The following is a 12,706-nucleotide window of genomic DNA, read 5'->3' as shown; positions in this document are numbered from 1 at the left end:
CTGCTGATTGACTCTGCTTTGTCAGATTACACACAGACCACTGAAAGCACAGTTTGCCAGCTTAGCATTGGTTTTTGGATACTAAAGAAAAGCAGTAATAGAAATGCATTTGGCTACATGGTTATAAAGATAAAATTAGGTCTGTTACATGAGCTAATTCCCTTCAGTTGTAACTGAAATGCACTTCTGCACCTATACGGACTTAAGAGCTGTGTCAGTTGTCCAGAGTGGTGATTTCCATACGGTGATTTCAAGCCCGTGGTCAGAGGTCCACAGCACCTTTCAGCAAGTTCCATATTCAGAAGCAAATTGTGCCCAGTTCTTGCAAGATGTAGCTTTTTTTGGTGTTTGATGTTGTGGCGTTTTTTGGTGGAGCAGATTTGGGACTTACGCCTTACTGTATCTTAATCATTTATTATAAAACAAAGCAGAGCAAAATTTCAACATTGTGGAAAAAACACAAGGTTTTGTGTTGGTTTTGTTTTTTTTTTTTTTTTTTCTTGATAAACTCTGTTCTTGTAAACTGGGCATGTATTTCATGTCACATGGGCATGTTTCTGGAGAGCTCTGAAGTGGATACATGGGAATAGTTGAATAAGCTGTAGAATAATACTCCAAGCAATAACATTGCTTCTGTTCCTTAGGAGTATAAAACATGCACCTACCTGTTTTTGAAAATAACTATTTATGTGAGGAAAAAGGCTAATTTAGGGGACATTCCTTTACATGATACTGGAAGAAAGAAACTATAAGAGATTAACTGATACTGCACAAAACTGAAACAGAGAGGGGAAAGGAGGCCAAGAAGGAAATGTACTTGGCTCCTGTTCAGTAGTAACTGCTGCTAAACGCAAATGTCCCTGTCTGTGTTAAATTGTATTTTTTCAACAGAGTATATAATGATTTATCTCTTGGTTGTATATACATGATTCCACTAATAATATGAAGGGAAGTAATATGAAGTTCACAGAGTGCTCACTAAATTTATGAATCACTCATTGCAGTCAGTTTAAAATTATTCCAAACATTCTTATATCCAACCCAGTTCTTAAACTTGTGTGTATGTAACTTTAGGACTCAAGAACAGTATCAGGTTAACCATTCTGCACTAAATTTTTGCTGCAAATCAGAGAGGCAGGTATGTGACAAAAGTGAGTCCGGTCCATGATGCTTCTGTGGAGTGCAGATAAGATTTCTCTTTAGTTTTGGTTGAGTTCATTGTACACTTATACGCTAAGAGCTTGCCAGAGATCTCTAAATTGTGCTACGTGGACTTCTGAACCAACATGGCATGATAACTGCTGTAAGAAACTCATTCACAACCTCAGCATATGGGTGTTATGTGTTATTTGTTTGCATAAATTCAACCCTGCCAGTTTTTTTTGTCCTCAAACATGTTAAGTGGACTCATTGTAACTGAAGTTGCTTTGCAGTTGAAGTCAGAATTGTCGTAACTACATCATATGTTTGATGTACTATGCTGGTATAGTATTTGGGGAGATCAAAACTATTCCAGGCAGTAGACAAAAGCAGGAAGAGGTTGCAAATTACATCTTTTGAACTATCACATATTTAGTTAAAATATAAGCAAAATCCTAACCAAACTTTTATAAGGATGCAAGGTAATTGAATACGTCTCAATTTAGACTCTCTCTAATCAAAACATAAAGTTTCCATATAAATAGAGATGTGTTATATTTGGAAAGAGAGCGAGCAAATCATTGTACAGTCAGTGAAATCGCCTGTTTCTTCCTTCTGAGGTATGTAGGTACACCTTACAATCATGGTACCTCAAGGCAATAATAGCAATTGCATGCTTTGCTTCCCAGTAGTGATCGTCTCAATAGCTGAGGGGTCTCCAGTGAACTTTATGCCAAGTCTTGAAACTTCATCTTAATCTCTCAGCTGTCAACTTCTTCCCTGCAATAGCTGTTGTCCGTTATCTACCTGGCTGGGGTCTAAAACAGCAGCAGGAAGGTTGCACTTGCTCAGACCACCCCGCTCTTTCAGGTTTCTGGGTTTTGTTTGCAGTGGAAGACCCTCTCTCTGTGTCTCTGAGGCTTGGTAGCCTGGCTTGTGCTGAGGGTGTGCCTCCCCAGCCCCTAACAGGGGTCCTGGAGTCTGGGAAGGAGAGATCTGGATGGCAATTGTATCCCTGCCCAGCCAGTTGTTCCCTGCGGAAGCTGTTATTCCTTAAGTAGGCCCAACTAATGAGCCATGAGGGGTAGCTGGGACCATGACAGACCCCACGGATTTGTGTCCTATTCTGAGTATGCTCATCTGCAGCCAATTATCATGGAGATCAGAAAGTGGATTTTGGTCTGTGTTAGCATTTTTTAACCACATAACAACATAATGCTTGCCAACTGTTGTATTTAGTATTCATTATTAATTTTCAAGTCATGTATCAAAATAGCATTCACTTTTAAGCCACTTAAAGGACAATTCAGTAATTAATGTTGTATGTGGTATAATTCTATTTCTAGTAGAACAGGAAATTTTCTTGTATCTCTGTAATGTGTAAGTATTTCCTCTAACAAAGCCTTTTCTTTTCCCTTGTTCCTCCTTCCTCTCTTCTCGCTTCTCTTTGTTTTGTTGTCCTAGTCTCTTATCTTTTCCCCCTCTTTTTTCCTTTCCCTTTTTCCTTTTCCTTTTCCTTTAAATGAATTGTGAGTTTTCCACAAGGAGGAAGGAATATCTCCTGCTACAGAAAAGAAGAGTCATGTACTGAACTGGAAATCTCTTTGTATTTCTGAAATTGTTTATTACAACCCCCACAAATTACTGTGAAATAGCGAAATAGCATTTCTGTTTGCAAAAGAATTTGCCTTGACAATAATTCACTGAGTAAAATTACAAACTGGTTTTTTGTGTATATTCTCAAAGAGCTCAAAGCCTCCTCTGTGTATTTTGTCTTGAAGGAAGACCAGGCCAAAAGAAAAGTGTGGTGGTTTTGGTTTCATTGTGAGTACTTTAGCTTAATAATTTAAAAAGCACGTATGTGCAAAATTAACTTGAAAATCCTGGAAAGAGTATTTGCATAACTTAAGGAACATCTCATTTTATAGGCGTGAGTGGGGGCACTATTGTGAATGAAGTCAACATACTTTTAAATTGCTTTGGAAGCTAGAAGACACTGTCTACTTATTTAACTACTGCTGAAGTGGTAGAACTAATGGTTTGTCAGTGGGCAGGATGTTCTGCATATTTTTGGGGGCAGGGGGAAATGGTATACAGCACTATCCCACGGTGCTGTTTCTGAAACTGTCCTGGAAAAGACTCTGATACTTAGACTGTTACCAATGGATAGAAGTATGTGGTTTCAGGTCAGCTGATCAATGAGTAATGTTGAGGTTGCTAACAGCTTTCCCCGTAAACAAAGACATGGGCAACTTTGAAAAAAAAAAAAAAAAGTACGGATAGGAGTTTTTAAAACATTAAGCTAATGTCCTGAAAGCAGAACAGCACAAACTCATTAAAGTCACATTTTTTCACTGTATTTTCGCTGCTGCTGCTAACAATTATTTACTTTCTGTATCTGTTGCTTCTCTAATAATTTCTGTGTCTTTCCAACAGTGCCCCAAGTAGCTCAGGCAAGATAGGAGTTTCAGGTCTTCAAGGAGAAAGATAAGAAAATCATCTTCTCCCATACAAACACCTTCTTTTGTCTTGGTTGTGATTTGTTGTTTTGCAGATGTGTGGAAGAAAAGACAGTCACAGGTGGAGTAAATGCCTCCAGGCTGTCTGTGGGAACTGGATTCAAAATAGCGTTAACTGTGTGTACCGCAACGTTTCTTCATTGTGACTCAGAAAATGAATTCCTCCTCTCATGGGTGTGAGCTATGCTCAGCTGAGAGCACATTAACATTTTTTTCTGTCAGGAAGTGGTGGGTAGATGCTGGTGTTGCTGGGACTGGCATGGGGATATCAGGATGCTTCATCCCTCTGTCCAGGTCTTCCCCTGCCTGCAAGGGAAAGCAACCCAAGCCCTGGTCCTCCTGACCATGAAAGCAGGTTTGACTGCTGTCAGGAAACCCAACAGTTTCCATCTCAGAGCAGCTGAAATATGCAAAAAGAACTAAAAGAAACTTGAGAGTGTCACTACACCATACTTTGACTTCATGCCAGTCTCAGTAAAGAAATGGAGAAATACTAGGAGTCAGTTTTGGGACTCTGGAATAAGGGAGACTTTAATAATGACTTTGTTATTTTGGAAAGGATGACAGAGCAGGAATAGAAATAGTCAGGTGAAATGAGAGCAAGGTAATGGACCCTCCCACAGAGACTGATAATGAAGCATTTGCATGTGGAAGGAAATGGAAGTCTGTGGACAAGAGCCTCCTGCTGTACAGTTCTCCCAGAAATTTTGGAAGGTCAGAAAAGATTTTGTCAGAGGCAATAAAGAAATGTCTGGAGGCTGTGCTGCATTTAGAGATTGTTCCCAGATGAAGAAATTTGTAAGGAGGAATGAGTGAGCTGCCAAACTCATAATGAATCTTTGGGTTAGGGCCAGAGGCCTGTGAGTTTAGGGAAAGGCTCAGAGTGAGGATGGGGCCAGGGAGTATGGGGGCAGATCTTGGACTCAGGGTCTGTCTCAGAGCTGGCAAGAGGTAGAGTCACCTGCAGAACCAAGTGCAGCATGTATTCATGCCAGGAAAGCAATGCTGAGCAGGTTCTAATGTTTACTTCAGGAACTAGGTATGATGATATCTGAAATGCACCATACCATCCTTTGCCCTTCTCTGAATTAAAATGAGAAAAAATAAAAGGAGTGGAAGCTAACTTGCACAAAATGTTTCACCAGAGCCATGAAGTGCTTAGAATTACTGCTATTCTTCATTTGCTCTTGGCAACAACCACAAAATGTGTTTTCCAAACAGGAACGTTGCATTAACTGCTATGTACTTCATGCTTGATCTTTGCAAATGAAGCTACTGCAGTTTCCTAGAAGGTGTATATAGGTGATACATAGATATGTGTTTCTTCCCACCTGAGTGTTTTGCTTCTGGTATATTTATGAATGAATTGCTAATTTGAGTATTCTTTACGTGTATGAATGTATGGCAAGAAGATTAAACCTTCCTAGTGAATTAAGAAATCTTTCGGAAATATCTGAGAACCTGTCAAACCCAATCTTTCTGGCTGGATATTTAGCTAAGGAAAAACAGAATTCTGGACTTTAAGAACAAATATTTGACACCCAGCAAGTTCATAAATTTTGAAACAAATTTGGTAGGAGTTATACTGAGATTTATAAAGAAGAAGCTTTAAAGAAAAGAGAGGCAAGTAAGGTTGAGGGCTAGAGGAAAAATGAAATAATAAAGTGGCAAAGAAAGAAGACAAATTTAGGAAGAAGTTTTATAATGTGCTAGCTGGGAGAATAGTTTTCTCCTCTTTTATTTAAAACTGAGTGAAGACTTTTGTTCTGTTTCTCAAAGATAAAATCTAAAAATAAACCTGGTGTTATTGCTGGCAGTGTCGCAGGACATGTAATTTTTTTGTATATACATCACTGTGGACTGAGCTAAGAAACACAATATACTGAGCCTTTAAATTGCCATTAATGCATTGCCTGCTCAGACAAAAATGTTTCTGTCATCTAATTTTTTCTTAACTGATCTCATCCTTCCTTTTTGCTTAAATCGTCTTACTCTATAACAAACATCTTCATGGAACTAATATTTACTTGTTATAAATTACTTTACCAAATTGAGCTAACATCCTTTTGGTTTGCATATAGCAATAGCTACCTTTAACATTTATCTATTCTCATGTATTAGGATAAAGACCTACATAACAAAATAAGTAATATCCAGATTAAAAAAAAAAAAAATTAAAGAATCATAAAGATGTAGGACAACAATAAAAAAAAAAAGTTCATTTTTAAACAATCAGTCTTTTCAAGGGAGCTGGCTTGCAAAAACTTTTGAAAAACCACTATCTAAAACTTGGGTCCTTTGAATGTGTACAGTTTGAATATTCCAAAAATGGAAACATTTGAGGAGATTAAACAGTGCCAGGGGACATTCTCGGGCATTGGGACTCCACCATTATTGTTGTTGTTAAATTGCTGGAGCTGTCTCTGGCCAACAGTGATTAGCACTCCTCAAGCAATCCCCATGCATGGTTCAGAGGCTACAGGGGAACAGGGATTATTCCTGGTGGGCAGCTTGCATACAGCCACTCTATTTTAGTGGGAAGGTGAGTTTAATACTGTGGATGTAGGCCAGCTGGCCTCTGAGCTTAGCTTGTATCTTAGACTGCTCTCTGGCACTGAGACCAGTGGTATAAAATGGCCTGCTTCTGTATTACTAAATACCCTGAGTTTACAGAGTGGTTGCATCCACGTCGCTAATTAGGATGGGTCCCTGGCTCGTGCTATTTCCCATGTCATGCCTGAGGATTGTTTGAGAAAATGTTAATTGTCCTAGGACAAACAATACCAGGAACTGTTCTAATGATTTAACAGCCTAGAAGAGTCAATTCCAATGCCCAGGAAAACTCCCTGGCACTACTTTAGTTATACTAAGGCAATGTAGCATTAGTCAGAAGCTGAGAGGGTACAAGCTCTCAGACAGAAACCCTGGGTGGGTGAGGAAAGTCAGAGCTGTGTGAGCTTCGTCAAAGCCAAAGTAGGGGTTCAGGCCTAAGCATAATTTGCTTTGAGAAAGGAGTAGAAGGAAACCTACAGGGATTAGAAAAAATAATTTAACAGAATTTTCAGCTTTAGAGGAAATTAAGATGCTCAGTGTGAAAAATTCTTTTAAGTTTTGTTTTCTGTGTCTCTTGGTAATCCCAACAGGATTCTTCCAAGTAGAACTGAAATTTCCTTGCACTGTTAATTTTGCAAAGGTGGCATCACTGTAACTGTCACTTACAGACAAACTGGATATTGAGTGGAGGAGGAGAACATATTTGCTATTGGCTTGATCTTTCCTTGTCTTGCCTCTCCTGGCCTTGCCTTTGGATAATACAACTCACACTGAGGGTTTTTTAACTTTTGTGTTGGCAATACAAAACCTCTGCTGACTTAGACACAGGTTTATGGATGAGTAGCTCTTTTCAATTAGTATGTCACTTTTCATAAGAAGAGTGGAAGGGAATTACTTTTGGGTACGAGGATGTTTGCCAAAGTTGTGAGAAAGTTCTCTGTTTGAAAAGATAACTGATAAGAGGAAGAAGTTATAGTTTGCAGGGCAAGAGCAAAAGCATGCAACTGCTAAAAAGGTATCACTGAAAGTTTATCTAAGGGGATGAGTGTTCAGATCTGTTAGTCATTACTGATTACCACTCCTCAAAATACCACCCAGCTGGAGTTTTGCTTAGTAAAAGAGTGACATTTTATTTTTCATGGAGCCCATCTCAGCTAAATCAACTTTAATAATTACAAGGTTATTAAAAATTCCCACCAAATCAGAAGACAAAGATTTTAAATACATTTTAATTTGGAAGTGTTTGGTATTTATGTGGATAGAATTTTGCTAGTGAAAGTAGTTTTGAAATACACTGTATTACATTCAGACTGATAGATTTTTCTTAAGTAATTTAGCAGAATGGGGTGTGTTTCTGGTAGTACTATCCACTAATGCCGTCCAGGTTTTTTCCAACCAAGATTCATGCCTGACTTCAAAATACATAACTGAGTCTCTTCAGACTGGGATCCAAATCTTTATATTCAAATTTAAGGGATTCAACACAATGGCTCTAGTTATGACTTGTTTTAAGGGAAATAAAATAGCAGTCATTTTACCCTTCTCCTTTCTCTGTCCTTACCCTTGTATACACACACATATTCTTAGCCTTTTTTCTGTGATTAACTTTCTTTCCCCTTGTTCTGCTCCCACAAATCATATCTTAGTGTTATCTTTTTATTAAAATAGTGCTGGAATATTTCATGTTACATTAGTAAAAGTAATTAATAATTAGATATACCACTAAGATAATAAGATGGAAAATAGTTATGTCAGGATATCTGTATCCCATTAGAACTGGAATTTGTTTCTGCTCAATTTGGCTTGCATTCCACATCCTCCAATTTTTTGAAAGAATAAGCAACCCAAGCATATTCCTACGCTTATGAATAAAGCCATACTGTAGACTCCATATGAATAAATTCAGGCAGTCATTTTTATTGTCATCAAAGAGCATTTTTATTCTATGCCCACAAATGTTCTTGGTAATCTATGAAAGAGGCCTCTGAGTTAACAAGTGAAAACAGGCATCTTTCTCGCCCCTTGCCTTGGCAGAAGTACGTGATTAGCACTCAGCAGCAGTCACAAGTGAACTCATGTAAAGGCTTGTCTTGCAGACAGATGTTTTTCCAATTGAGTCTTTGACTGGCCCACTAGTACTTGTGCAGTATGACATGACCTTTAATTATACAGTCAAATACTACTTTTCCACCAAGCATTTGCTTCATTCAGTACACAAGATGGATGAGAGTACACTGGGAATTGAATTGGGTTGGGCAATAAGGGAGATTACTGATTAGAGGTATCTCAACTTTATAAGATGAGAACACCACTACAGTTTAATGAGCGTTCTTGCCACCTTTAATCTTTTGAGCCAGGCAGACAAACAGGCAACTAGCTACCTCACAGGCTTATTCATAGCCACAGGAATTTAAGAACTTTAACAGACACACTGATTGGAGCCATAGGTCTGTCTAACCTATCTCTGACAGCGGTCAAAAGTGGATGCGTATGAAAAAGTTTCAGGATAAGACAATACTACCTGCAGGTATTTCCCCAACTGCCATGTTTTTGTGGCACGGGGATTTCCTAATCTGGAGGAGTCTTTAATGTAAATATTAAACCTCAGTTGATTTCTCTTCACCAGCATCCCATTAAGCCCTTTAAAATCCTTTAATCTTTTGCCATATGCTGCCTTCTGTGGTAAGGCTCATGGCTCACCTCCCCCTGCTTGCCTTAAGCCTGCCATGTGTTGGCTTTCTGTGAATTGTCAGTCCCTGTCCATTCTCATCATGCAACTCCTGGGTATGTCTCATATCCTTTCAAAAAAGGATGATGCTGAGCAGAAGCCAGAGGATGTACCCAGGGTCCCAGAAACCTTGTAGCGTGCCCAGACAGCAGGCAGCCTTCTCTGCTGCTGTTATCCATGATAGCTTGGCCTGCCTGCCTGTGCAGCTGTTAGATATAGACATACCCTGTGGTGTTTCTGCTTCAGTGGCTCTTGGAAAAAAAGATTGCTGATAGTGAAATAGAAGATTTCAGGAAGTGTATGAATGGTCTTTTGGCCAAGTTGAGTGCCACTGTAGACAACAGGATTTTCTCTCTGATGCAGCCATAGAATTTCTGTGTGATCCTGAGCTAGTCCAATAGATGAGACTTTTCCCAGATGGCCATTAATTATGAGTTTGAAATCATGGGTTTAGATTTGCAGAAGTGCTGAGCAGTCACAGCTGCGGTTGACGTCATTGAGAGCTGTACTTTGTACATGCAAAGTGCTGCTTAATGCCAAGTTCCCTGTAAAATCAGCCCCTTCACGCCTTGTATCAGTCACTGCAATTAACAGATGCTTTTGACCTGTATTTCTTTGTGTTCTGTTTTCCTTATTTGTAATGGAGGACTGATACTACCCTGCCTCATTGGAGTGTTAGATTTCTAAATTCTCAGACACTACCAAAGGAAGCATCACAATGTAGCCTACTCAAATAGTAACTATGTAATTCAGAGGGGGTTTCCACCCTGCCTGGGGTATGAGGTCAAAATCTCAACAACAATGACAGAACAGGGTACTGAACAAGTATCTACCCATTCCACTGCCATTAGCCATTCTGGGCACTGATCTCAAAAAAGAACTATCACTCACTAGACCAAATCAATAGAAACAACAAAAAAAACAAAAAAAAAAAAAACCACAACTGATCATGTAATAGGCAGCTTTTGTTATTTACTGGAGGCCGAATTTGTATTGCCCAAGTAGCCTTAGTTCTGGTATCTCCTGTTTTTCCTGTATTTTCCCAGCGCTTGTCAGGGTGTTTGTTTAGACAGCATGTTTGAGCCATCAGGTCAACCTGAACCGATTTGCATTTTGAAATTCTTGTAAAGTATTTTTGTTTGCATTTTGCCTTCCAGAAAATAGATGCAACAACAAACGTCTGGACCTTGTCTTCATCATTGACAGCTCTCGCAGCGTACGTCCTTACGACTTCGAAAAAGTGAAGGAGTTCATTTTAACCATCTTGCAGTTTCTGGACATCAGTCCTGATGCCACCCGTGTAGGTCTGATTCAGTATGGCAGCACAGTCAAACACGAGTTTTCACTGAAGACATTCAGGAGGAAGCAGGATATTGAAAGAGCAGTGAAGAGGATGATGCACCTGGCAACTGGCACCATGACTGGACTGGCTATTCAGTATGCCATGAACATCGCATTTTCAGAGTCAGAAGGAGCTCGACCTCTGAAGCAGAACGTGCCCCGAATTATCATGATAGTGACAGACGGGAGACCTCAGGATCCAGTGGCAGAGATTGCCACTAAAGCACGTAATTCAGGAATCCTGATTTTTGCCATTGGAGTGGGAAGAGTAGATATGAACACGCTGAAGTCCATTGGGAGTGAACCACATGAAGAGCATGTGTTTCTGGTTGCTAATTTCAGTCAGATTGAAACACTGACCTCTGCCTTCCAGACTAAACTTTGTGGTAAGGTTTTTATCTATAGATTTGAATGCATAGCTGAACGTAAAACACAGAAAAAATTATATGTTATAATTGAACTTTTTTTTTTACGTGGAACCTTATCTGATAGAATGCGTATATTGGAAAAAAGGGAGACTAGCCAGACAACATTCAGAACAGCGGTCGTACGTACGGGGAAAAACTAATTCTACTGCTAAGTGCCATAAAATGTGATCTAATTCCTAGTGGTCATAAGCAGTGAGGCAAACACACATACCATGATTTTCCTATTCATTGCATAATAGCAATAAATTTACAACCCTCTGCTATTTGAATATTAGGCAAGTTGTTTCATCTATTGATTTTAAATGTGATCTCCCTTAGTACTGAATCTTCAAACTGGTAAACAGTCTTTTGGTTATTTAAAAAATTCTATGGAGTTCATAGATTCCTCTTCCAAAGCTTACATATTAATTCTATGCAAACAATTATCTCTGCGCATGCCTTGTGACTGGGAGTGAGGCACAGAGACATGGTAGTGTTTTTATTCCATCCATTTTAAATACGGAAAGTTAAGAAAAGCCATTGCAGTGATATTATTCATTTATACAATGAAATAAATAATATTTTAATAGAGATTAATTTACAACAGAGAAATCACTTTCATCTGTAATTCCTTGATAAGAAATTACCTTTTACAAATACCATGGCATGGCATACTTAATTAATTTTATTCCAATCTGTGTACTTAATGCAATTTTCCTTTTTAGTTTTTCTTGAGATAAATATGAAGGATCTTCATACAGATTTGGCATTAAGCTGAGGCTTTTTCAGCTGACTCCAGAAAAAGAGTGCATGGTGAGATTGAGTACTCGCTCATCTCTAGGGATGCTTTGGCCAGAAAAGAACTGAGGCTTATTGTCAGGATAGTCTGGAGAATTTTCCTTACTTGGTCTTTTCCAAAATTGTTTCAAACTGCAACAGGGCTCCAGCTGAACTGCATCAGCACAAAACACCATCACAGATATTCATCAGATAATAGATTTTTTTTTTTTTCCCCGTTTCTTCCTTGCTGTATTATTAGCTGGCATAGTAAGATACATTTAAAAACCAAGAAAGAGTAAACTAAACATGGACTGAGAGCTTAAATGGAATGAACAGCAAATGCTTCAAAACTTCATCTTACTGGATTTTTTTAATTGCATTTTAGAAACAATTCCAGTACAAATACCACTTACTCATTTTTTTTCTGACTAGGCAGTGTCCAGTAAATGTATTAGAGTTTTATAGCTCACTTTTAATCCAAATACACGTGATCCTCAATAAAGCCACCCCTGCTTGCAGATGGAGGAGTATGGAGGTGACAAAGGTTGCTGCTGCCTCCTTTTCTCAGGGAATGCCTCCACAATATTTGCTGAGTCAGGAATTGAAGGTGAGATCCAAAAATGCACTTAAAAACCCATGCTTAGATGCAGCAGAGAATTTAAGCTGTTAGATTCTTAAGGATTTCAACTTAAGGGACTAAATTGCAGGTAGGATCCTTAATATTTTATTGAGTCTGGGCTGTGAAGCAGCGTTCAGCTTGCTGAATTTCAAGACAGCATTCTAAGCATCCATAGCCTCTGCTTCCTAGAGCACCTACATTCGTTCTGGGAAATGTGGTTATTTTTTTTAAAGTCCTCCCCAGTGTGCAGCCAGAGGCAATATTGTTGTAGCTGAGTCGAACATCTGGACACCTTGTTTCTTTGCTACAGCAGTTGAAGGCACCCTCTTGTCAAGTCTCGTGGCATGCAGTCTGCTGGGCTTCACATTGTGGGAAAAGACCTTCGCACCTGAGCTGTCCTTGTGTCTGGATTGCCCTTATGTCTGTGGGAATGTGTCGTCATGGTTCTTGTGAAGATAAGAGAAAAACCTGGCCAAGTGATGAAGCTCTGTGGGGAAACTAAAAAGTAAACCAAATTAACCACTCTTTTCCCATGGATGGCAGAGATTACCCAGTGCCTAACAGCTATATTCTCAGAAGAATCCATATAAACTGGCTGTGCTCCATCTTCTGCTAAGTC

General features: G+C 39.1%; 1 protein-coding gene across 1 annotated transcript in view; it reads left to right on the top strand.

Annotated features, from left to right (window-relative positions):
- The window catches only part of LOC104160003 (matrilin-2-like), a gene marked incomplete at its 3' end in the record, with an annotated part of 49,701 nt that overhangs the window by 8,980 nt on the left and 28,015 nt on the right, over positions 1-12,706 (top strand). Inside the window, exon 4 of the mRNA XM_009698052.1 lies at positions 10,098-10,667. Coding sequence (XP_009696354.1) covers positions 10,098-10,667 — 570 coding nt within the window. The remainder of the gene's footprint in view (positions 1-10,097; positions 10,668-12,706) is intronic.

The sequence above is a fragment of the Cariama cristata genome, unplaced genomic scaffold, assembly GCF_000690535.1.
Source record: "Cariama cristata isolate BGI_N322 unplaced genomic scaffold, ASM69053v1 scaffold924, whole genome shotgun sequence".
In the NCBI taxonomy this organism is placed as follows: domain Eukaryota; kingdom Metazoa; phylum Chordata; class Aves; order Cariamiformes; family Cariamidae; genus Cariama; species Cariama cristata.
The sequence above is the reverse complement of the archived record's forward strand: the minus strand, read 5'-3'. Positions and strand labels throughout refer to the sequence as shown.